The sequence below is a fragment of the Astatotilapia calliptera genome, chromosome 20 (assembly GCF_900246225.1).
Source record: "Astatotilapia calliptera chromosome 20, fAstCal1.2, whole genome shotgun sequence".
In the NCBI taxonomy this organism is placed as follows: Eukaryota; Metazoa; Chordata; class Actinopteri; order Cichliformes; family Cichlidae; genus Astatotilapia; species Astatotilapia calliptera.
Genome location: NC_039321.1, coordinates 16,040,447 through 16,065,887, shown reverse-complemented (window position 1 = coordinate 16,065,887; position 25,441 = coordinate 16,040,447). Strand labels below are relative to the sequence as shown.

Below are 25,441 nucleotides of genomic sequence, written 5' to 3'. Positions count from 1 at the left end.
GTGGGGCTGAATACACAGACCGTCCACTGGATGCCGTTAATGTGCCCACCCTCAAGGCCCTATATGTATGTGTTATGAGAGTGTGAGTAATGTGGATGTCTAAGTTGTGGAATAAAATTGAGGCACAGATGGCCAGAAGGGGACGGGGGGGATGCCTCCCCTGCACCCTGGTGACACACCCGCACCCCAAGGCCCTACTTGTGTGGGTGGGTGTGTTGGAGAGGGAAGAGGGAGGCAGCCGGGGATGGGGAGGATTTGTTTCTTTAACTTTTAAAACAAATTATCCCTTTCTCCCAAAAATTGCCATCTATTTGTCCAGGCCATTTGTCTGCAACACTGACTGTATTTTCACCCAAACAGAAGCAGACAACTTCTGCTTCTGTGCAGACAGAAATGCTCAGCGACGCATGAATTTCCAGAGTCTATCAGGAAAATATTTCCGTTGGATAAGAAGGTCTTTGATTCTATCACATCTTTTTAACATGTCAGCACCTCCCACACTCTCATTTGATCTTTTTAAGGTTTGATATGATGCTGCATCAGTGTGTAAGCCCACTCAGGATGGCATGTCTGCCAACAATATCATTCATACCTTAAAGATGCCTCCCACCATGGAATGGCAGGACTCGATTTCATGGCTGATGTGAGCCTGAGGAACACTTCTATGATCATAGGTCTGTGTATAGGTGGGTTACAAGAGCCATCAAAGATATGATGGAAATTGCCATACCATTACAGCAGATGGACTAGGTGACTTAAAGTCGTGCCTAAGGGACATGAGCTGTGTAGCAGAAGAGCTGCAAGAATAACAAGTTTCCTTTCTTTATTTCATTTTTCGCTCTTTTGTTCTGTTTAGCTTTAATGTTGCTGAATGCCTTTGCAATGCTGCTCTCTTTTAAATGACAGACTTTATTCTGAGACAGACATTCAGAGATCAAGATGCATTTAGAGATACACAGAAATAATGAATCATGATTCAAAGCCTATAAAAAAGCTTAGCAATAAGTAGGCGTAAATTACTCTATAAGATTTCATATCATCTTATTGTCATGTTTTCACACCTTTTCTGACAGTTGCACTCGAGATGCATGTAAACCATGAGTTTGTCTAACGCCTTCTATCCTTTGAGCAACTACTTCATTTTGACACATCAATAAGGTTTAGGTTTAAGTATTTAGGCATTATGTGTTGGATGTTCCCTGTGATGCCAGCAATATAATCTTTTATCTTTTAGTAGATCTATTAAACATTAGGGTGTGTCTGGTCTGATTGATCAGACACATCCTAATAAATCCTGTACATCGAGTTTTGTCACTTCTTGTACAGGTTTGAGCAAAACTCCTCTAAGCTTGCTTAATTGATGTTACACATCTGTATTTGTCTCCCTACACACACACTGTTTTGGTATTGCATCGATAAATGCTTTCTGCTGTTTTGTGTAAAAATGTTTAAGCCATCCAATGTATATAAAGATGGATGTATTGTAACATTACACAGATTTTGGAAAACAGAAATCTGAAGCCTGAATGATTTCATTTTGGCTGTTTTTGACAGAAAAGACAGAATCCTAAGCAAGGTTTTGTAACAGTACTTTTGATTCTAAAATATCTAGCATTTTAAAATGGTAATCTATGGGCAGTAACGTGTTTTGGTTTTGGGCTGGGTCTCCGGATTTGGCATCATTAGTTCAGGCCCCTCTGGATTCAGGGGCTCAGGATAGAATACATAGGATTAACAGCCTCTGCTAACAGTCTCAGGGCAAGGCCACCAAAGCATCTTTTTTGCTCCGTTGTGGCTGGGGCATAGTCCCTAAGGAAGCCTGTCAAGACTTAAATGGCACTATCTCAGTCTCTAAAGAGATCCTGTATGGAGCAGTCTCATGTGAGACACCACAAGGATGGGTGAGGGCTAGAACTCCGCTTCCTCATGGCAGAACCTCCACTGGGCCAGGTATGGAGCTGGCCTGAAGGGTTAAGAAAAATGTCACAAAAGGCACAAAAGACTGAAGAATAATCAGAAAAGTCAAAATCACACAGTCACCCTGGACCAAAACCAAACAGATTGTATATTTCCATACAATCTGTTTGGTTTGGTCCAGGAACTCTGAAAACAAACTCACAGCTTATCACTCAGGACCATGACACTGTGGTCTTATAGGCTTAAGAAAAGTCAAACAAACTCCTTTTAGGGATGAAATAATAAAGGATGCAATGCCGGTTTGTACAGAAAATGGATAAAATTCAAAACAGTGTTACTAACAGAAAACTTCCACAACATTTAGACCCTGTGAACCATCACACTTAACAATCTCTGCTTTGCCATTGGGTTTGCAATGTCTCTGATGTCAACAGGCTGAAATGGTCAAAAGAAAATGATGGACTTTGGAATAATAAGAAACTCTGAAGATAAAAACAGGTTCACTGCACTGTGCAAGCGTCCAGATGGTCTGCAATGTGCTAGTGTTTAGTTTCCCCTAAAGTAAGTGGTCATGACCCTTATGCAATGTGCCCTCTGGCAATGTTTACACAAAGAGAAAGAAAAAACAGAGTGAAAAGACACTCACTACTTTCCACATAAGAAGCAGCAGTTTACTGTAAAAGGTAATTTGTAAATTGAGTTTTTATATGCATCACCTCCCAATGATGAGTGCAGTGTTGTATCATAATAATTAAGTATTGATGCAGCATAAAACTGGGTGCTGGACACAAAAATGGAACCTACACATTAACAGATCACTATCTGTGTAACAGTTACTCAGATAGAATCTGAGTAAGGTCTTAGATAGTTACTCAGAATCTGAGTAACAGATAGAATTCAAAAAGAATGCAGCCACTGATGTTTACATATAGTGTTTGAGTGGCGGCATGGTTGGAACTGCAGCTTGGTCACAGACTCTGGACCCTATAGAGAGTATCAGTATTGCCACAGCAGCAATCTGACCAGACTGCCTTTACAGAAAAACTGGATGGGAATGACTGGAGTTGGCTGGTTAACAACTACATGTTCAAAACAAGTGCAAGGGGACTGTCCTGTCAAGTAAAATTGATGAAAAAGATGTAAATTAATTGGAAGATTTTGATAAAATTTGCAATTTTGTTAGATAAATGGCAAATTTTGGTAGAAAAAGCAACTTTGTAATGATAGGTCTTAGATGCTACCCAGAATATTTTGTGTGGACAAAGTAATAGTAGCCTTTGTTGGCCAAATATTTATTAAATATTAAGGATTTTAAAACGATGAAAATATTTAATATTTTTGAAAGTGTGCTTTAGCAGCAGAACTTGGAGAACATTTGCTAATATACATAAACAGGGCCTTACAGCTCTGTATATAAAACTGTAAAGCTGATGTGCCAAATATGATGTAAAAGGAGAAATCTGAGGTTAAAAAAACAGACAAAAGCTTTTTGCCTGGGTGTGCTGTTTTACCTTAATGCTTTGCTTAAATGTCATTTACATGCTCAGGCAGAAATGGCCTTGCACACCATGGGACAGATCTTTAAGTTATCTGGAGAAGAAGAAAAACCAACCATTAACAGAGCAGCTAGAAGCCTTTTTTACAGTGATGTAACTGGCCATGAATCTGAATAGGGGAACAGTTTTTATATGCAGCCTGAAAAACAAGAGATTCTACAACAGATGGGCAGGCTGCACAGTGTCCTGATCTCTGGAGGGTTTTCTGCCTCTACACGAGTTTCCAGAATGAAGCGTAAACGTGTTAATATATATACTTTTTCCTCAAAAGGGAAATCTAATTGAGGGTTGTTTCTAAAGTAAAAGAAAGCACAGATTAGAAAAAAAAAAAAAACCCAGGAAGCTGCACAACCTGAGATTCTAGCATCAACATTGCTGGAGGACAAACAGTAAAATAGTTCCATAAGCTGTTGTTGGAGACGAATCTCTTCTCAGTGCATGAAGCATGTTATTGCAGTCAAGTGGCTCGAACAAAACGAGTCTGGTACATTTAATTTTCAGTGTAAATTTTGGAAGTAAAGGAGTGAAACTGCCCAAGGAGTCTAGGCAACTTTCCAACCTTATACCAAAGGACCCAGAGCAATGAGATTATATCCTCTGGATAATTATAGCCACACATTAACCCAGTGGGCTAGTACATACATTACCAGTCAGAAATTTGGACTCACCTGCTTACTCAAGTAGCAGAACAATGCTGCAAGCATGTAACATGTAAACAAAAAATACTCCCATGACCTGGATGACTGAGAACCTCCACAGACATAAAAACAAAGATACATGCGAAATATAAAAATATATAAAATATAAATTCTTTATTCAGATTGAATATCTTTAAGTAGAACATGAGCAAAAAAAAAGAAGCAAGGAAAATAAAACATATATTATATTTAATATGTATTTTCTGTTGCCTACATTAGAGAAGGCGACTTGTCATAGCTCCACGGCTCAGTGGCTGAGAGTGCCCAACTAATACTAACTTATTTGATATGTAGTTGCACACCACGAACATGTTTTGAGAAACTCTTAAGGAACTTGAGCATTGATAGCTTCTAAAAATAAAGTGAGCATTCTTTGTGTTCATGTGGACTATCCTGTGTGATTACCATTATTTTCTTCTAACAAGGTAAATTAGCCTTTTTACTCCCATAGTTGCAAAATTCACATTAAAACAGCAGAAAAGTGGACATGGCAGAATAAACAGATACAGCATAACCTATAACAATGATAATACACAACGATGGAAAAAAATGTGTACTTGTGTAGCTTCTCTCTGTATCGTATTGTTTTGCCGATCTTCTCAAAGGTCATTTGGGTGTTTTTTCAGCATTTGTTTGTGTATTTTTCTCCTTATTACCTGTTTGATTTGGTTCAATAACATGGCAGCGACAATCCTGGGCTCTAATAGGTGAGATTATAGCACTAAAAATAACAGCCTTGGAAACAGATCAGGATCAGTCATGAAAACATATCGACCTCTCTTTGTGAGCATGTGCGTATGAGCTGGCAGGTCTTAGCATTCCTTTGAGGTCCTCTTCTAGCCGTGTGCTCTCACCAGTTCCCAGTGGTGGGGAGGAAAGACCTGCGAAAACTCTCCGTCCCATATCGTCCCCCGGTCCGGATGGGCCTGGGCCCCCTTTCCCTGGTGGGTCGCGGAGTATGGGGGTGCCTACTGGGGTCAGCGGGGGAGCTGGCCCCAGGGAGGGGTCACCTGCCCCTCCCTTCCTTCCCTCCCCATCTCCAGCTGCCTCCCACTTCCCGCTCCACCACAACCACCCACACATGCAGGGCCTTGGAGTAGGGGTGTGTCACCAGGGTGCAGAGGAGGCAGAACCTTTTTAAAAAAAACAAGCGCGTCCATGCTCACAGGTGTACACACGGGTGATCACACACACAAACTACACCTTTTTTGGCTCCTACCTCAAAGCACATTGTGTTCTGTCGATCTTACGTGCTGCACAATAATGTTTAATATTTTGTATTTACTGTCATATTCCCATATATCATTGTGATGTTGTTTCTTCTATTACTCTTGTTTTCTTCTGCTTGTGTTCTTTTTTCTTTCTCAACAGGTGATCCAGGTGATCGATATATGCATCTTTTTCCCCTCTGCTTATTCTGTTGGTTTTTGTTTTTTGCCCTTCTCCCTCGTCCCTCTTCTTAGCTGTTTTTTCTTTCCCTCTTTCTTTCTCCCCTTCTTTCCCCCAGTCAAGTCTGTCCCATATTCAGCAAGTGAAAATAAAATAAACAATAAAAGGTGAATCAAATGGACCATTACGGCAAGGCTGGGATGGTCAATTTGGTAAAGTAAATCCGTTGGGCATCTTTCTTCGCCTTTAAACAACAATTCTGATGGCAAAAGAGCCAAACGGGACAGGCAAAAGAAAAAAAAAAAGATACACAACAAAGCACTATTTTTGGTAGAGCATGCTAGCGGGCCGTCGTTATTACAGTGTTGTTTGGAAAATACTGCACACTTATAATCAATCCTTTGATTTTTCTGAAAATCGACAGTGCCCCTTATAATCCCGTGTGCCTTATGTATGAATTCTGGTTGTGTTTACTGACCTCGAAATGATTTTATGTGGTACATGGCGCTCGAAAATCTGTCAAATGTTTTAGTACGACTTTGCTAAGCTACAAACCCGCACCGCTTGATGGATTGTCGGAGCATTACGGCTATCGTAGGCAGGAGCATCGCGGAGTGATACGTACTGTGCTTCAACATAATATTACCGTATTGTGTGTGCATAACCTCTTTGTAAGTTTTGTGGATATTATACATGGATATGTCGAGGATATGTCGGCCAATTTCCACTGGAAATGCCTGAGCTAGGACCAGCCGCTCCAGGGTCTTCATCAGGTGGGATGTCAGAGCCACCGGCCTGTAGCAGTTGAGGTCCTTGGGGCGTGAAGTCTTTGGCACTGGTACAACACAGGAGGTTTTCCAGAGCTGTGGGACTCTTCCCAGCCTGCTGTTGTTGGTGGTGGGGAGGAGTGAGCAGGATGAGTAGAGGAGGTGTGAAGTGTCTGAGGTGTCAGAGGTGAGACAGCAGTAGTGGGGGTGGGTGAGTCTGCAGCCGATGTTGAAGACTGCCTCATGGCTGAATCAAATCTGTTAAAGAAATGATTCAGTTCATTTGCCCACCTCACATCCCTCCCAGGCAGAGAGTTCTGACCTTTGTGGCCAGAGATGGTTCTGAGGCTTTGTGTTTGTCTTAGTTAGTTTTGCTTTTTACCTCCCGTGTCTGTGTGGGGCGTACTTTGTGTGACTGGCTTTCTTTGCTAGATTATTACAATAGTTGACTTATGCAAGACTAAACCACTCCAAAGGGAAAGATTCCAGTCATGCAACATAAAAGTAGATAATGGAAATGCAATTGAACTTTTAGATAAAAAAATATAGAAGGTTATGTAATGTTGTAACTGGACAATCCTTGAAACTGATTGAGATCTGTGTGTGGCCTTCTGTCTGCCTCTCTGATTCTGATGACTTGTCACAGAAAAATATGTTCATTCTAAAGTCTGAAGACTTTATCAGTTTCCATGGTAATGCCTAAGAAAGTGTTATTTCTGTCCTTGAAAACTCCGAACCATCTAAGCGAATTGCAAATGTGAAGTGAAAATAGAGCTTAATGGTGAACAGATGTGCTGATTAATCAGTGTATCTGTGCATGAACCAGTTTGTCTTACATCTTGGCGGACTGCGGGCTTTTTGGCCTTAGGCTTATGCTACATTAAATCTTAGTGATATAATATCATTATTATAGTATTTTGCTAAAATTGCTGGAGGTCCTCTAACTCACCTTTTTCCAAATTAAAGGCGGTTGAAAGGTTTCAGTCCAAAGTGGAGAAGACTTAATCGCAGGTCAAAAAAAGCTTTTAAAAGCACAACAAACAAAACTTTAAACACTGAGTTAATACAAGAAAGCAATTGGCAATAAACTAAACTAAGAGGTAGAGGACAAAAACAGTCATGAAAAAGCACAGACTAGAGGTATCATAGGTCTGGATTACAGTTTATTTAGCTCACATGGTATAAAAAAACAGTTAAATGATAAAACAACCCCTCTCGAAAAAATAAATAATCTAAGAACAGACAAGCCTTTATCAGTGCATGCATATCCCCAAAGGTTATTTCCAAAGCTCCAATTTACAACAGTCACCTCAAGGCACTTTATACTTAAAAGTATATTAAAGACAGACCGCTAAAATTCACACAATTTCTTAAGATATGGTGCTTCAAGCTGATAGAAAGGCAACAATAACTGAAATAACTGTATATTATAACTAAACTATGCAGAAGAGCGTCTCTGAATGGACAACATGTCGAACCAGCAGAAGGTCACACTGGAAGCCAGTCCTGACCATGTGTGGACTGGCTACCCCCCAACAATAGCTGTCTCCCAGGTGCCCTCCCTGGCAAGACTCATATGTTGGTAATAATTTTAATAAAAATGAGCACAAAAGAGAGAAAGACACCCTACAATAACTCGAAAAATTAACTTGTTACTTATTCCTGCATATACAGTTTTTGTCATTGGTATTGTGTCACTTTATATGTCCCCTTGATTAGCCATCATCACCCCTCCCCTACGCTGGACCCCTGTACTGTTCTGTTTTGGTGTACCAACCCAATATTTTTGGTGGCCCCCATATGATAAAATTCTGGAGGCGCCCCTGCTCCGAAAATTGAGGCTACAATTTACACAAACTAACCGAAATTGGAAAAAAAAAGGGAGACTGGAAAAACATTGTCTGGTTTGATGAGTCTCAGTTTCTGAGAATTTGGCTTAATTCAGTCAGAATTTGGTGTAAACGACATGAAAGCATGACTATAGGTGTTATCTAAAAGGAAAGCCTAATCATGAAAGTAGAGAAGAGTCTGGGGTGAAATTTGTTGGCATACTGGAGTCTTCGCGTGTAGAATTTGCATCTCTCTCGGCTTACTCCCACAGTCAAAGGACAATTGCTCACAGGGGGTCATCACATTATTTGTGGTTTTCTCTCTATTGTTTTAGCATGTCATACTGAGGTGACTGCTGTTGTCATTTGGCCCTATATAAATAAAACTGAATTGAACTAAATTATCAAGGTTTGCTTTGGTTTAGGGTGGGTCTTTAGGATATGAATGCAGGAGAGTGAAATTAGCTCTAAAAACTATGTTTGTGAGAATTTAAACAAGAATAAGTAGAACAGACCAGCTCTCAAATGCTTAGGTGCACATGTGTCTCAGGTTTCTGGGATGTGTGTGAGTGTTTTGAGATATAACAGCTGTGTAAATCACCTCTGAGCATAACACACTCTTTTTTTATGAAGTGGGGGATGTTAAATAGTCAGTACATGATATTTTACCTTTGCGTGTGTCAATGTGCGCGCGTGTGTGTGTGTGTGCGCAGGCACATTTGAAATGGCATGTTGTTTGCTGTTTTTGTCACTCGGCTGTACTGAGAAGTGGATTTTCTCACATTTTTCATTCACCACCTTTGCAACTTCAATCGAAAAACAGGTGCACACACACATGAAGTGAAAACTTTGCAGATGAATTTAGTCTAATGTTTGCTTTGACAACAGAAATCATATTTGCACATGTCGCATTGTGATTAAGCAATGGAAAAATTAACTGTGAACTTTGGGAGTAGGAGATAAAACAGACTGATCAAAGGTTTAGAGAAAGAGAAAGTTGAGAGAAGCTAAAACTGGAATCCCTTTTATCTGGTGACATCTTTTTCACATACAGCAAGGAAAAGCCAAACCTATGTCTAATATGTAAGAAACTGAAGTAAGTAACTAGTAAACATATTCATAAAAATCCAGTCCCAATATGCATGCAGTAGTAATGCAGTAGTGGCAGATTCATTATCTAATAATAATAATAATTCCTGGTATTTCTTCTGCTTTGAGATTGTTTTTCTTTGATTGCTGGCTCTCATCAGTTTTACAGCTGTAGTTTTGTAGCTAGACAGCTAATTAAACTAACATTAGCTCCAAAAGCTGTTTTAAAATGCACTTTGCTTTCATTTTCCAGCTGGCTCTATAGAAGACGTAGCGTTAGAAGCATCACCCATATCCTCCTTTTTAAGCAATAAGTCGTCATTGTGAATGGCCCAAACATTGCGCCTACACCAGGGGTGTCGAATTCCAGGCCTTAAGGGCCTGGAAGAAGGGGCCCTGATGTGTGGAGTTTGCAGGTTCTCCTTTTGCCTGGATGGGCTATCTCCCTGAAAGGCGAACTTGGTCTCTGGCTTAGCGCTGAGATAGACTGGCCACCAGGGTGACGAGATTGTACCCCATCTTTCACGCTATGAAAGGAGAAATGGCTAAGAAAATGGATGGATGTATGCTGTGTGAAAAAATAAGCATACTCATAAGACAATGATTTTACTGTGATTTTGTCTATACTGTATATTGTACTATATGTTGTAAAAATGTTGCTGCAAGGATAATATAAACATTTCTTTTATACAACCTTCTCTATGCTAGATATAAAATCTAGGATCTAAAAAGGACATCCGATAGATTTCAAGTGTTCTTTTCGACCACACTGAGAAAAGACTAACATTTGAAGGGGTACTCCATGTAGAAATGTATGCTGGTGTTACGTTCCCCCCGAAGGGGTCTAGGCATATGAGTGAGGGGACCAGTAACAAATGAGTCCGGAATCAGAATGAAAAGGAAAACAGACAGAGTTGTTCTGTATTAATAGAACTTTATTACGAAATGGTACAGGTGGATTACAAACGACATTAACATTAACTTAAAGGGCCGGCAACGCCGTCTTACCAACAACGCCAAAGAAACAAAGAAAACGCTCGCAGCCACGAAAGGCAGGAAGACTACCAAACAAACACAATAAAAAAAGGAGGCACTTCCCACACTTCCTACCCTACTCCCCACCACGGGGAGACACTCTCAGGGCCCACAAGCCCGTCTGCTCACTGGTCAGAAAGAGGCTGTCTGTCCAACATCTAGCACCGAAACGCGTAGAGCCACCGAGGAAAAAAAGCCACCCTGCTCACAGCTCATCCCCAGTTTAAATAGCCTCAGAGGATGATTGCTGACTGGAGTCAGGTGGCAAACGAGGCTAATCAGCAGCAGCTGTGTCCTGGGGAGAGAGGAGAGTGAGAGAGACAGAGAGGGGTAGGAGTGGCAAGAGGGGTGGAGGCGGGGAGAGTGGGCAAACACCCCACCCACACACTCCCACAGCCTCACAGAACGTAACAGCTGGGTTATAAACTTTCTTACCCTTTGTTCTGAATGCACAGCCTCCATGTGGGTGCATCTGATGCCAGAGAAAGCAATGGGAGAGCAATGAAAGCAAGGCAGTGCTGCCCATAGAGTTTGTGACTATAATTCAAATGTCACTGGGTGTTGAATTGGTGATGGTGGTGATGCTATAACCAGATTTGTACAAAAACAAAACAAATAAATAATACATGACATACATACCCTGTCATGCATTTATGACAGGGTATAAAAAAATAATACTAGAGCTACATCGCAACATGGTCATTAAGCCAAATAATGCTTTCCCAAGGTAACATACCTTGTGTTACTTTATCATCTTATACAAAAATAACTTCATCTGTGTGCCAAAAACTACAATTCAAGTTTGCTCTACTTTCCCAGCTTCTCACTTTCTCGTGTCCTTTCCCATTCTTGTTTGCAGCTTTTTCAGCTGTACAGTGACACGTTTAGTCTTTTGTTTTGAAGTGCAATCAAACACAACGCGCTGCAATGCCCGTAGATGTGTGAAGTCTGTGTGATGACAAAAGGCAATGATGTCAAGATGTGAATCACCTTCAACTGACATATGCATAAAGAAAAATATGGACACACAGGCTAGACACAGATATCAAGAGAAAGAACACCTACTCTCACGAGGGGAGTAAATTAGGTTTTTCCCCCCCTCCAGTTTCTATTCAACAGCTGGGGAACATCAGAGACAGGGACATTATTTTTTTTATTGAACGGTGGATCAGTCAGGAATGCAGCTCTGGGCCGTTACAATTATCAATGTGCTGACAGCTGCAACTACTGTCCTTTTATCAGATTTCAGAATCTGTCCTCTCTTTGTTTGAAGCATTTTAAATCTTAAAACTTAATAATCTTAAAACTTGAAATCATTAGATTCCCTTCATTTGTTTCCCCCACCTCATCCTATCTCCATATTTAACATGGTTTTTGTCAGTTTGTGACCCCTACTCTTTTTGCCACCTTGAATGTTGATTTATCTTTGGAGGAAGAACTCCCTTTGAATAGGAAAAGACCTCTAGCTGAACTGGGCACAGGGAAGGACAAGCCTCTACTGCAATCAGTTGAGGGGTGAAAGAAAAGAGACAGAAGTGAAGCACAGCATTAAACAGGAGAAAACACAAAGTACAGAAGTAAGTAGGCAAGTTAATGACATGCAATAAGGGAATAAAGCCACACAGTGAAAAAAAGATTGAAGCGCTCAGTGGATCGTAGAAACTCCCGAGCAGCTTGTGCCTGTAACAGCATAATTAAGGGATTAATCCATGATCCAACCCTTACTACAACCCTAATCTTAAAAGTAGAAAGGATATCTGTCTCTTGAATCCAAACAGAGCAGGATCCACATGAGAGATCTGATAGCTGAATGCTCCCCCTCTCATTCTACTTTCAGAATCTCTAGTTCATCCATCCATCCATTTTCTTCCGCTTATCTAATTCAGGTTTGGGGGGTGAGGGGCTGGAGCCTATCCCAGCTGCCATGGGGCGAAATGCTGGTTACACCCTGGACAAATCTCCAATCTGTTGCAATGGCTAACACAAAAAGCCAGACAACCATTTGCATGCACTATGGGCAATTTAGAATGGGATTAGGCTGTAGCTCAGGAGGTAGAGCAGGGCATCTACTGATCAGAAGGTTGGTGCTATCACTTTCTATTAGTTCTGGTGGATTATGCAATGTGATACTCAGAAGCAGTGCTGCTGTGCACCATCTATGCAAAGAGTGTGGCACAGGTGCTGTTTCAGGTCATCTCCTGAGTCGGCATCCTGAAAGAGATACTGACTGATCAGAGTACATTGTTCATGTCTGGCATACTAAAGGAACTGTATGAGTTATTGGGCATTAAATCTTTTCGGACGTCTACCACCCTCAGACTCATGGGCTGGTGGAGCAGCTGAGTCAGACGTTAAAGTCCATGATTCTCATAGAGCACCATTTTGTGTTGACTGCCACAAGGTGAATGAGGTGTGACAGTTTGATGCTTATCGCTTGGCACTGCTCGCTTTTTTACGACACTGGGTTTAACCAAGGGCTACTCCCAGATTCCCTTGACTGCAGAGTCCAAGGAAAAAATTGCCTGCTCCACTCCATATGGTATGCACCAATTTGTCACACTTTGGTCTGGCTTGTTTGGAGCTCCGGCCACATTTCAACGCCTCATGGACCCAGTGCTGCGTCCTCATGCTGCATATGCTGCCGCCTAACTGGATGATGTTATCATCTACAGTGAGACCTGGGTGAAGCATGTGCAGCGGGTGGCCGTGGTCCTGGAGTCCCTGTGGAAGGCGAAGCTCACAGCCAACCCGAAGAAGTGTGCAGCTGGAGGCGGGCAAGTGCATACAAAGGTAGAGAAAATGGCCGCCATTGCATCCTGCCCATGTCACAAGGCCAAAAAGGAAGTGAGGCGGTTCCTGGGGCTGGCTGGCTACTACCAGTGATTTCGCGGACCTGACCAGACCCTTAACTGACTTGACCCAAAAGGATCTGGTCCAGTGGATGGAGGGGTGCCAGGTGTCGTTTGTGCAGGTGAAAAAAAAAACTTGCTCCCCACAGAGACTAACTTTTCCCACCCTGCAGACAAATGCCTCAAACAGAGGTCTGGGGCCCATTTTATCCAAGCAGGTAACAGGGACCACCTGATCCTTAGTAGTTAATATTACATCCAATTGCCTCGTGGCCTTATGACATCCTCTACACTATGCACTTGAACATATAACAGTGATGACCACCTCTTTCGTTGAATTTTGAGTGTTTTAATCAGCTTTGTTACATCTGTGGTGTTCCAGGTCAAAAGTGGTCACCATAGAAAGTTAAAACAGACTGGTCAATTGTGACCAGAACACTGAAGTAAGGGGGTGGGGGTGAACACAATAGGCGGGTTAAGAGTAATGAATAAGTACACAATAAGTTCTTATCTTAAAAGGTGCACTAGAATGTAAAGTGGATTGCAGAGGAGGTTAAAATTATTCATTAGTTTTTCCTGTGTCTGAGCTAGGATGAATACCAGGGGTGGTGGGAAGAAAAAGTCTCTCCTGTTTTCTTATTAAAATTGTGTAACACTGTCCTGGTAGTTATTTTGGCTGTTATTTTATAGTTATTTGGGCACAAGGTGTCCCAGGGTGTCACAGGTGTGAAAAATTGTGTGGTACATAAATTAAATGGTAAATGGACTGATTCTTATACTACACTTTTCTACTCTCCTGGAGCACTAAATGAGCTTTAACCCACTTAATAGAACCCCTGTTTAAATTTACAGGTAAAGGTAAATTAGGCTGGATTCAAAAGAAGGCTGGAGTGCTGACGGAACACACACTCTGATGACTTGAATCAGCAAGTGGAAGTGTTTGGCTCTAAAATTACAGTATCAGAGAAAGAAATGGCAGAATGAGTGAATGACGTCCTGACAGAAATTTGAGGATTAATATTTGTATAATATTTGTTCTTGCTGTTATCATTATTTCTTTGTGCCGATGAGATTCCGTAAAACAGAACGTAGAAATGATACAGATTCCAAAAAGCATTACTTTTTACTGCTATAGTTAACAAAATGAAAATGTGGTGGTCTGACACAGCAAAAAAAAAAAAAACACTGTAAAGAATGCTAATGGTGTGAAATGGTCTTAACCCTTTCCCAAAACAACGTATTATTCAATAAAAAAATCAGTCAGTACACAGGGATGCACCAAAAGTAACTGCTTTGTATCCAGGGTATTGCATTGTTGTCAGCTAACTGGCAGGAAAAAAAGGAACAGGTGCAACTGTAAGAAAAGATATAACACCTGGAACAGCAAAATATGAAAATGCACAGATACATAAATCTGCAATTTCCCTGTGTTGTTTGTGTGTGTGTGTGTGTGTGTGTGTGTGTGTGTGTGTGTGTGTGTGTGAGAGAGAGAGAGAGAGAGAGAGAGAGCGAGAGAGAGCGAGAGAGAGAGAGAGAGAGAGAGAGAGAGAGAGAGAGAGAGAGAGAGAGAGAGTGTGTGTGTGTGTCTGTGTATGTAACTTTGTCATGAAATTCACCACACTGAAGCCACAATGCCACCCAGGTCAGATTCACTTGTTCTTAATGCAGACATTCACACCGGCCACGTAATTTAGCTGGACAGCATTATTTTTTTGAACCATGCTTGATTTTTCAGATTTCTCAGATGAGAATAAACAGATGCGACCAATCAGATCACTGCATTTGCCAACACATGAGCTCATAGCTCAAAAGTTGCACTGGTATGGAATATACAATGATATGGAAATAGTAAATTAATACCTCGGATACACTGCTAGACACTGCACCGGGTCAATCAGCTCTCTGAAATTATTTCTCTATCTCCTCAAACAAGGTCCCAACTCTGCCAACAAGATTTCAAACTGCCCCACTGACATCCTGAAACATGTGCGAAAGTAGTTGAGATACAGCTTCAACTCCTGGATCAAACAAAGGAATTCTCCCTGCAGCTGCCTTCTTGTGAGAGTGGATAAACCCACAATCTCCTTTTCTTCCTGTTTAGAAACATCAGGACCACCTCAGAATTGCTTGATGTTGATTGAATCTGTCATGGTTTGGCATGGCAGACCGTGGGGATGTGGGGAAGGAGGACCCAGGCGCGGTGCTCTGTGTATCCGGTTGTTCAGTCTGATGTCACTAGCCGTGTCTGGACCTAAACTCCGCTGCAGGTCCATATATCAAACGATCACTATGGCATTACTGAGAGTTGAAAAACTGTCTAAAGTCTTTCATCTTTAATAAATTGATCAGCGTTCTGCTCTACCAGGTGTAACAATTGAGTTTAGCATCCAGGCATCCATGAAAACGGAATTTATGACATTTAACGGAGTTAGAAGTTAGCTGGGAGTTAGCTCGCTAGCTTCTATCTAAATACAATATAGCATGTCCTGACTGCGGGGTTTTGGAAACAAATTAAAACGTACAGCTCTGTTATCACTTCCAGCATAAATGAAGACAGAAAACTAAAAAGCAGTGACATTTGTAGGGTTACTGAAGTTGGGCTAGCTGGTATATAATGATGTGCTACGTGACCGCTAGCGACACAGCTATGTTAGCATAATATAAACAAGCTAACTTCTTTTCCACTCGATAAAAGTTAACGTGAGTGTTCTTGGTGGTCAGGAACAAATGTAATCGCATGGCAGGATGCTGTAAAAGGACCAAACTTCAGCCAGGAGAACAACTGAGATAATCCATCTGTAGCCCTCATTTACTCAATACCATTAAATAAATGGGCTTTGGGTTCTTTTTCTAGTGTACTCTCGTACGATGTTTTAAATTAACTTCTCTTTTGTTTCTGGGATCAATGAAGCTTATTCCTTAACAGTAGCACTACACGCGAAAATTAACACTAGTGTCTATAGTGCAGTAAATCATGTCATACACCATGTAAAGTAGAGCATTGCAACCCTCCTTTAATTTACCAAACAATGAAAACAAGAAAATAATAAAATGGCAGATTTCAGTATTCAGGCAAACCAAAAACACACACAGCAATTTACCCACTGTACACAGAATCTCCACACATACAGTGTAAACCACCAGTGATAAAACAATTATAGTCCCAAACTAAACCTAAAGCCGGCAGAGATAAACCCTACGTTGCAGGCCTGTATTGCTCCAGTATAAATCCAAAACGATCTCCCAACCGGAAGTTCTTCACTCAACGAGCAAAAAATAAATAAATAAACTCAGTACCTTGTGAAACGTGCAATTCCCACCAGCTTAATCCAGGTAACAAGTTGTCTTCAGCTCCGTCAGAAACACTCCGCTCTGAATGCAGTAGCACAAAGATGAGGAAGGTCCGTGATCTCCACGTGCTCCACAAGCTACCTGTTTTAGCTTCCCACGTTGCCAGAGGTACTCTGAGTGACGCGGGCACTCAGAGTGACTATCTGGGGTGTGTCCGTCGTTATCCAGTTCGGTAACGATCCTCTGCAGCTTGTTACGTTCCACAACTATAGCGAAACGGCAGCCTACAGTAGTCCTTATTAGCGAACGGCTGGGTTAGCCTCACTTTAACTTAATGCGTGCACAGCCGCAAGAAACAAAGCACACAGTCCAGCAGACTCACGCTGAAACTTTACGTGTTATGTCACTAGCTTACCGACACTGTGACTTATCTGTCCGAAAAGTCAAAACACACTTACTCTTAGTACATAAAAAACAAGCTAACTTCTCCGGATGCTCCGTGTAACTCAAGCACCACCGCCCTCTCTTCTCGCGCTCTCGTCTCTTTTTCCCTTTTCCTTCTCCACCCTGTGTTACCTTCACCGACCTTATCCCCGTAGGAAATTACAGTTCTCACAAACAATTCACAAGAAAAGAAAGATAACTTATTTTAAACAATGCAAACATGTTTTTAATAATTTTACATGAACTTTTACCTTTTTAATAAACAAGAAAATTTAAATAAATGAACTCTTTGATATTTATATTCTCAGACTTCACTTATCTTTTACTATTTATGCATCTTTTAAACCCGGGTTACACCCTCCCCCCACTAAATGTCTGGTGTCCTCAACAGACTACCAAGGAACTACAAGAACTTGGGAAGTAGGATGACCTTTGTACATACTCTGGCTCTTAGTCTTTGCCTATAGTGATAACAACCCCTCTATGTATAATAGTGATAGGCTGATCTTTAGCTTTTCCTGGCTCATCATAGGTTAAACGAACTACTGGTTTAATCTGTCTCTTAGGCCTTAGTTTAGGAGTGTCACCCAACAAATTACGGTGTGTATTTGGTTTCTGAGTTTTGGCAGACCGGGCTGTTATGGGATCCAGATCAGGTTCTGGGGCAGAATCTTGATCATCTTCTTCATTTTGGTCAGACTCCTCCTGAATATCCACCATGTGGTCGGGCTCAGTCTCACTGTCCCGATTAACGTCTTCATCCTCCAGTGGCAGTTCCTCCTTTTCACTGCGCTGATCAGAATCCGTTTCATCACTGACGTCATCCTGGTCTCCTGCACAATCCTCTTGTGGCACTGCTTGAGATCTAAGAGCCTGTCTTAATGCTTCTCTCACTCTTTCTTGAGTGTAGTAGTATCTCTGAGGCTCATAGTATTCACTTTCTGAGGACGAATCAGAATCCTGTGACAGCTGAGGGTCAGACGCAACTGTGGCCTGCTTTGGTTTCTTGCCCTTTGGTTTTTGTCCGTCACAACAGTTATTGCCTTCTTCAGGGATTGGCAATTTCACATGTTGGCCAATAGGAAGGATATGGTCTCTGTGGATTGTTTTCAGACGACCACTCCCATTCTCTTTCTTTAGTTGGTAGACAGGAAGGTTGGGCATTTTTCCAACAACTTGGTAAGGTATTGGACTCCATCTTGTTTGCAACTTGTGCTTCCCTTTGAGACCCCAGTTCTTTAGTAGGACTCTGTCTCCTATCTCTAGAGACTGGAAACAAACTCTCTTGTCATAGCCCTTTTTGTTCTTCTGATGGACTTTGTCTGCCGTCTCGGATGCTAGCTTGTAGGCTTGACGGAGATCTTCTTTAAGCTTTGACACATAGCGTGAATGACTTTCCTCAGCTTTGTCAATTGTGGTCCCAAAGCACAAGTCCACTGGCAGTCTGGCTTCACGGCCAAACATTAGGAAGTATGGCGAAAAACCAGTTGCATCACATTTTGTACTGTTGTAAGCATGGACCAAATAAGGGACATGCTGGCTCCACTGACGTTTCTTTTCTGTGCTTAGAGTACCCAACATAGAAAGCAGCGTTCGATTGAACCGCTCTGGCTGAGGGTCTCCTTGCGGATGATACGGAGTAGTGCGCGACTTCCGTATCCCCATGTTCTTCAACAAGTCTTTGATCAGACGACTCTCAAAGTCTCGCCCCTGGTCTGAATGGATACGAGCCGGAAGACCATAGTGGACGAAAAACTTATCCACTAGGATTTTGGCCACTGTTTGAGACGTCTGATTCTTGGTCGGGAATGCCTGGGCGTAGCGCGTGAAGTGATCTGTGACCACTAAAACATTTCTCATGCCCTTGGAATCCGTCTCCATTGAGAGAAAGTCAATGCACACCAGATCCATAGGTCCACTGCTGGAGATCTGGTGAAGCGGTGCGGCTCTCTGGGCAGGAGTCTTGCGTGTTATGCATTCACCACAACTTTTGATATGGTCCTCAGTGTCTTGCAACATTCTGGGCCAGTAGAACCTTCGACGGAGTAAATCCAGAGTTCTCTCTATGCCGAGGTGTCCTGAGTCATTGTGTACTGATCTCAACACAACATCATGATACACCTTGGGCAGGACTAGCTGATGGACCTCCTCCCCTGAGTGACGTTTGGTGATGCGATAGAGCAGACCGTCACTCAGCAGGGTCAGCTTATCTTTCTCTCTTTTTAGGAGCGACAGCTCCGGTGTGTTGCCTGTCCATAAATTCTGTTGAACAGCTTTGACCGCTGGACCAATGACTGGATCCTCTTTCTGTGCCTTAGCGAGATCAGCTTTTGAGACGTGTTCCAGTGACTGTAACTCCATTGTAACAGGAAATGCATAGATGTCAGGGATGCATTCCGGGGAAGCCCCGGTTTGGTCGACACATCTGGTGGGACACCCTGGGCTTTCTGAAACTTGTACTCTTTTGCAGATGGATTTAACAGCTGCCTCTGGTATAGTCTCCCATTCAGCATCAGTGTCAAAGTTTCTGGAGAGGATGTCTGCATCTATGTTATGCTTGCCTGGTCTGTAATGGACATCAAAGTCATACGTGGACAAAGCAGCTAACCATCTGTGTCCCACGGCATTGAGCTTTGCCGTAGACAGAACATAAGTCAAGGGGTTATTATCTGTTCGCACTGTAAAGCGCGCCCCATACAGATAGTCATGAAAGCGATCAACCACAGCCCACTTTAATGACAGGAACTCCAGCTGATGTATGGGGTACCTCTTCTCAGCCTGACTTAACTTCCTGCTGGCAAATGCAACTGGCCTTAGGTCCCCTTCTTGTAGCTGGTATAGGACAGCCCCCAATCCTTTGAAGCTTGCATCCACGTGGAGCTCATAGGGCTTGGTAGGATCAGCGAAGGCTAATACCGGTGCATGGGTTAGGCAGTGGATGATCTGCTGAAAGGCTTTGCTGCAGGCGTCATCCCACCGATCTCCAAAGGGTTCTGACTCTTTCAAGTAGGACTTGTTGATGTCTGGACTCTTTTTCTTGCTCTTTTGTGTCGGAGCATAACCTTTGGTCAGTTCAGTGAGAGGTCTCACAATGGCAGCATAGTTAGCAATGAATCGCCTATAGTATCCGCAGAAACCTAAGAACGATCTCAGAGTCTTTAGGTCGTGGGGCTGAGGCCAGGTGGTAACAGCCTCAATCTTCTGCTGATCAGGAGAGACACCTTGGGCAGACACAATATGCCCGAGGTACTTCACCTGTGGCTGACAAAACTGGCATTTGTCCAGGGAGATCTTTAGTCCTGCTTCTCCAAGACGATCTAGGACTTTAATGAGCCGCTCTTCGTGTTCCTCCAGCGACTTTCCGAAAACAATCAGGTCGTCCAAGTAAACCAGGACTTGGAGGAGGTTCATGTCTCCGACTGTTTTTTCCATTAGACGCTGGAAAGTCGCAGGTGCTCCTGTTATTCCCTGCGGCATTCTCTCAAATTGGAAAAAGCCTAGGGGACAGATGAACGCCGTCTTCTCTTTATCTTCCTCTGCCATTGGAATCTGGTAGTATCCACTACGCAGATCCAGCACTGTGAACCATTTGCTCCCAGACAAAGAATCCAGTGCTTCGTCAATGCAGGGGGTCGTGTACTGGTCTGGCACGGTCCGACTGTTAAGGAGCCTGTAGTCTATGCACATCCGTATGGTGCCATTTTTCTTTCTAACTATTACAATTGGTGAGGCATAGGGGCTACGGGATTCTTTAATGATGCCGGCACAGAGTAACTCTTGCAGATGTTTTCTTACATCCTCTATGTCTGCAGGTGCCTGTCGACGTGATCTTTGCCGAAAAGGTCTTGTGTCAGCCAGGCGGATGGTGTGCTCCACCTCTTTTGCAAGGCCAACGTCCCATTCATGGACTGAGAGGACGTGGGAGCGTTCCGCTAGTTTCTGTCTAAGCCGGCCCTTCCACTCTTCAGGCACAGGAGAGTCACCAAAGTCGATCTGGCTGCTGTCAAATGCTGTCGTCTCTGGTTCTTTGTTTGGCATGGAGATGACGCTTTCGGTGCGATAAAGGTGACCCATGACGGTTCCAACCGGGATAATGGTTTCCCTGGCGGACTGGTTCTGCACCAGGATCCTGAAGCTGTTAACTTGTACCGCATTGGCGGGCACAACCATGGGTTGAAGCAGGACATCACCCGGCAGAGGAGCTAAGGGAGAAGAGTCAAACATCAAGATCTCTTTGCCAACTGTCTGCTGAAAATGAACTTTGCAGGTTATTTGCAAGTCTTTTCCAGGGGGTAAGGACAAGGGATTTGAACCCTGCCAAGTCACACAGCCAACCTGGTCATCTTGAGAGCCTAGGGTGATGGAGTCTGTGAAAGTGGGTAGCGACTCCCTGTGAATTTGGATGCCCAGGCTTTTGGTTATGTCACGCCCCTCTTTTCTGCATTCCTGCACCAAATTGCGGACATGGCTGGTGTTAGTGCCAACAATGACAGGAATCTGCTCTTCTTTTGGGCTTGGACAGATCAGGGCAAGGACAGGTACTGCGTGTTTGGTGCCAGTCACTTCAGCCGGGTACTCAACATCTACCACAACATAGCCGAGGTAGGGGTAACTGACATTGGACTCACTTAAACCCCAAATGTTGAGACCAGTGACTGGATGCACTGGGGTGGAAGGCAGATGGGCTTTGTACCAGGACTCGAATATTATGGTGACCTGTGATCCACTGTCAAATAAGGCATTACAGGGCTGTCCATTCACTTTAAGTGGCACAATACTTGGGGGCCCAATCAGTCCCTCCGGAATTCCAGCTGGGGTGGGAGAAGTCAGAAGACCCTGCTTGACATGACAGTCAGTGTCAGGGGCATTACTTGTTGAAGTACTTGAACTTTCTTTCAGTGTCTTGACAGTTTGGATGAGCTTTCGAATAACTTTGCTCTGCTTTTCAGGATTTTGACACTTTGCGACAAAATGTCCCTTTTCCCCACAACGGTAACAGAACTGCTCATCCAAAGGCGTTCTGTTCTGGTAAGGGGTCCTTGTCTTTGAGTTAGCCTCTACTGCTGCCATGGTAGCCAGTTTTAAAGATGAGTCCGGAACAGTATCTCTTTGGGCTACTTTCTGCTGCAGTCTTTTCACTTGTTTTTTCAAAGCAGCCAGTTCCTTGGTGTCACTGGGCTCACTTGACTGCACTGAGGACGGGCCTTTCTCTTTGACATCAGGGGACTTAGTCATGCAGGTGGCTAACTTGGCCTTAAGCTCTTTAACTTCAGCTTTGAGACTTTGTATTTCTGTATTGTCAGTCCCTAAAGGTTTTGTCTGCACATGCTGGACTGAGGTATTGAGTTTCCTCCTTGATGCCTCATACTCTTCCTCTGTGCGAATCTCACTTAAGAGTTGGAGGAAAGTTGGGGGTTTGGACTTTCTCTCTCTCAGGCGCAGATTAATTAGCATGAGATCGGAAACAACAGCCCCTCTCAGGAGTTGTTCTAGGCGAGCTTTGTCTTTGCTAGAAGCTGGAAATCCTCCTCTCTGAACAACTTTACTGAGGGCCCTCTCCAGACGCCTCAGAAAATCAGACAGTTTTTCACTTGATTGTTGCTGCATTAAGCGGAAAGCAAAATAGAGATCATCCCCAGACTCAGCACTGCCAAAGGCGCTTTCCAAAGCCTCCAGGTATTCAACAGGGCCCGCCTCAGGGTCTGACTCACGGACCGATTTGGCAATCTCCAACGCCGGCCCCTTTAAACTTTCCATCAGCCTGCGCCTTTTCTCCTTGTCTGTACAGTCACTTTCCTCTACCATGAGCCATGCCTGCTCAAGCCAATGGTCAAAGGGGTCTTCACTAGGGGGAACTGGTAAGTTCCCTGAAAACAGCCTCAAACGCCGATAACCACCTTCAGCTTGTGGTTTACGTGCCTTCTCCAAAAAATCACCAACCGCTTGCAAGACAGACTCAGTGGAGTTTATGGAAGGATCAGAGCTGCGCTGCGGAGGAGCAAAGCTTCGAAATAAGCTTTGTATGTCTTCCATAGTCCTACCCTCAGTGTCTAAGAGACTCTTCAACTTCACAGCAAAATCGTCACGAGCTGCACATTCATTAAGAGTCACTATCGGCCATCTCTCACCACTGTGCTGGTCCAGCACTTCCTTGGGTGCATTATCTTTAGGTATACTTTGTTTGCACTCGCAGAGAACCATTAGGCAGCTCAAGGGGGTGTGGAACAAGCGCCCTCTAACCCGGACTCGTCCTAGACACTTAATAGTCTCCAAGGTTTCTTCTATCTGGGCTATTTCCACTTCTTCTGGAACCAGAACCAAGAGTGCTTTAGCTTCCTCCAAACCTTCACCCCGACACCACCTCTTCAGCTCTGCAGCGAGCCCGGTGTGGTCTGCCATACTCATAATAGCCAAAAATACTAAGAAGTGTAAACTAGCTACTGTAGGTTAACTTTTAATTTTTTTATTTTTTTATTTTTTTTTTATTTTTTTAAGCGTGTGGCTCCTTTAATACTTCTATGAGACCCAAAAACATCCCAGCGGTGCCTCCATTTTATGTAGCCCTCATTTACTCAATACCATTAAATAAATGGGCTTTGGGTTCTTTTTCTAGTGTACTCTCGTACGATGTTTTAAATTAACTTCTCTTTTGTTTCTGGGATCAATGAAGCTTATTCCTTAACAGTAGCACTACACGCGAAAATTAACACTAGTGTCTATAGTGCAGTAAATCATGTCATACACCATGTAAAGTAGAGCATTGCAACCCTCCTTTAATTTACCAAACAATGAAAACAAGAAAATAATAAAATGGCAGATTTCAGTATTCAGGCAAACCAAAAACACACACAGCAATTTACCCACTGTACACAGAATCTCCACACATACAGTGTAAACCACCAGTGATAAAACAATTATAGTCCCAAACTAAACCTAAAGCCGGCAGAGATAAACCCTACGTTGCAGGCCTGTATTGCTCCAGTATAAATCCAAAACGATCTCCCAACCGGAAGTTCTTCACTCAACGAGCAAAAAATAAATAAATAAACTCAGTACCTTGTGAAACGTGCAATTCCCACCAGCTTAATCCAGGTAACAAGTTGTCTTCAGCTCCGTCAGAAACACTCCGCTCTGAATGCAGTAGCACAAAGATGAGGAAGGTCCGTGATCTCCACGTGCTCCACAAGCTACCTGTTTTAGCTTCCCACGTTGCCAGAGGTACTCTGAGTGACGCGGGCACTCAGAGTGACTATCTGGGGTGTGTCCGTCGTTATCCAGTTCGGTAACGATCCTCTGCAGCTTGTTACGTTCCACAACTATAGCGAAACGGCAGCCTACAGTAGTCCTTATTAGCGAACGGCTGGGTTAGCCTCACTTTAACTTAATGCATGCACAGCCGCAAGAAACAAAGCACACAGTCCAGCAGACTCACGCTGAAACTTTACGTGTTATGTCACTAGCTTACCGACACTGTGACTTATCTGTCCGAAAAGTCAAAACACACTTACTCTTAGTACATAAAAAACAAGCTAACTTCTCCGGATGCTCCGTGTAACTCACGCACCACCGCCCTCTCTTCTCGCGCTCTCGTCTCTTTTTCCCTTTTCCTTCTCCACCCTGTGTTACCTTCACCGACCTTATCCCCGTAGGAAATTACAGTTCTCACAAACAATTCACAAGAAAAGAAAGATAACTTATTTTAAACAATGCAAACATGTTTTTAATAATTTTACATGAACTTTTACCTTTTTAATAAACAAGAAAATTTAAATAAATGAACTCTTTGATATTTATATTCTCAGACTTCACTTATCTTTTACTATTTATGCATCTTTTAAACCCGGGTTACACATCCATAATACGAGGTTAGTCATTCATATACTGCTGCATGGGCTGGGCTGTAGTTACATCCTAAGGTTTTAAAAACTGAGCTTAAATAAATGATTAGCGGTAGTAAAAGCCGAGAGAGGGCAACAGTGATCACTGACTGTTTTAGGAGCTTTTTGAGATCAAATAGAAGAAAATACATAACATTAAACATGTTAACAACACAAAAGCCATATTAAACGCAGACTACTTTAGGCCCGGAAGTAGGATTCGTCGCGTCATCACTGAACAACCGGATAAACAGTGCGTTTATTTACAGTGTCTGGAAATAACAACAATAAATCCCCGTGGTTTCCCCTGACTCCCGTGTGACAGCAACACCAAATATACATACAATAATAATATAATTCATAACTGCTCAGGGATCCTGGGTCAATCCGACCCAGCTGACAGAATCTTGTTTTGTGAGGGAAAATTTTCCATAAAACGTGACACATTCTGTGTTATGTTACATGAGAGATTCAGATCTGGAAAATGTGGGATTTTGTGTCGTTTTTTCACACATGCTTGGTGTATAATGGCTTCTACACTGGGAGCATCTGTTGGCTTATGTGAGTGTATGGGGTGTAAAAGATGAGTATGACTGTGTGAAATCTAGAATGCTTTTGAAATTGAGGGGGCAGTTCTGGCATGAAGACCCAACTGATTGTCAACAGTGCTCATCCACAGCTTCCCTGCAAAACCATCAAC

At 42.9% G+C, this 25,441-nt stretch overlaps 1 protein-coding gene across 1 annotated transcript; it reads right to left on the bottom strand.

Moving 5' to 3' along the window:
* Positions 1–17,101: 17,101 nt before the first annotated feature.
* LOC113013722 (uncharacterized) lies at positions 17,102–24,589 on the bottom strand. Its single transcript, XM_026154863.1, has one exon. It carries the CDS (start codon positions 23,267–23,269, stop codon positions 17,315–17,317), a length of 5,955 nt encoding a protein of 1,984 aa, XP_026010648.1. The 5' UTR covers positions 23,270–24,589; the 3' UTR covers positions 17,102–17,314.
* Positions 24,590–25,441: the final 852 nt, after the last annotated feature.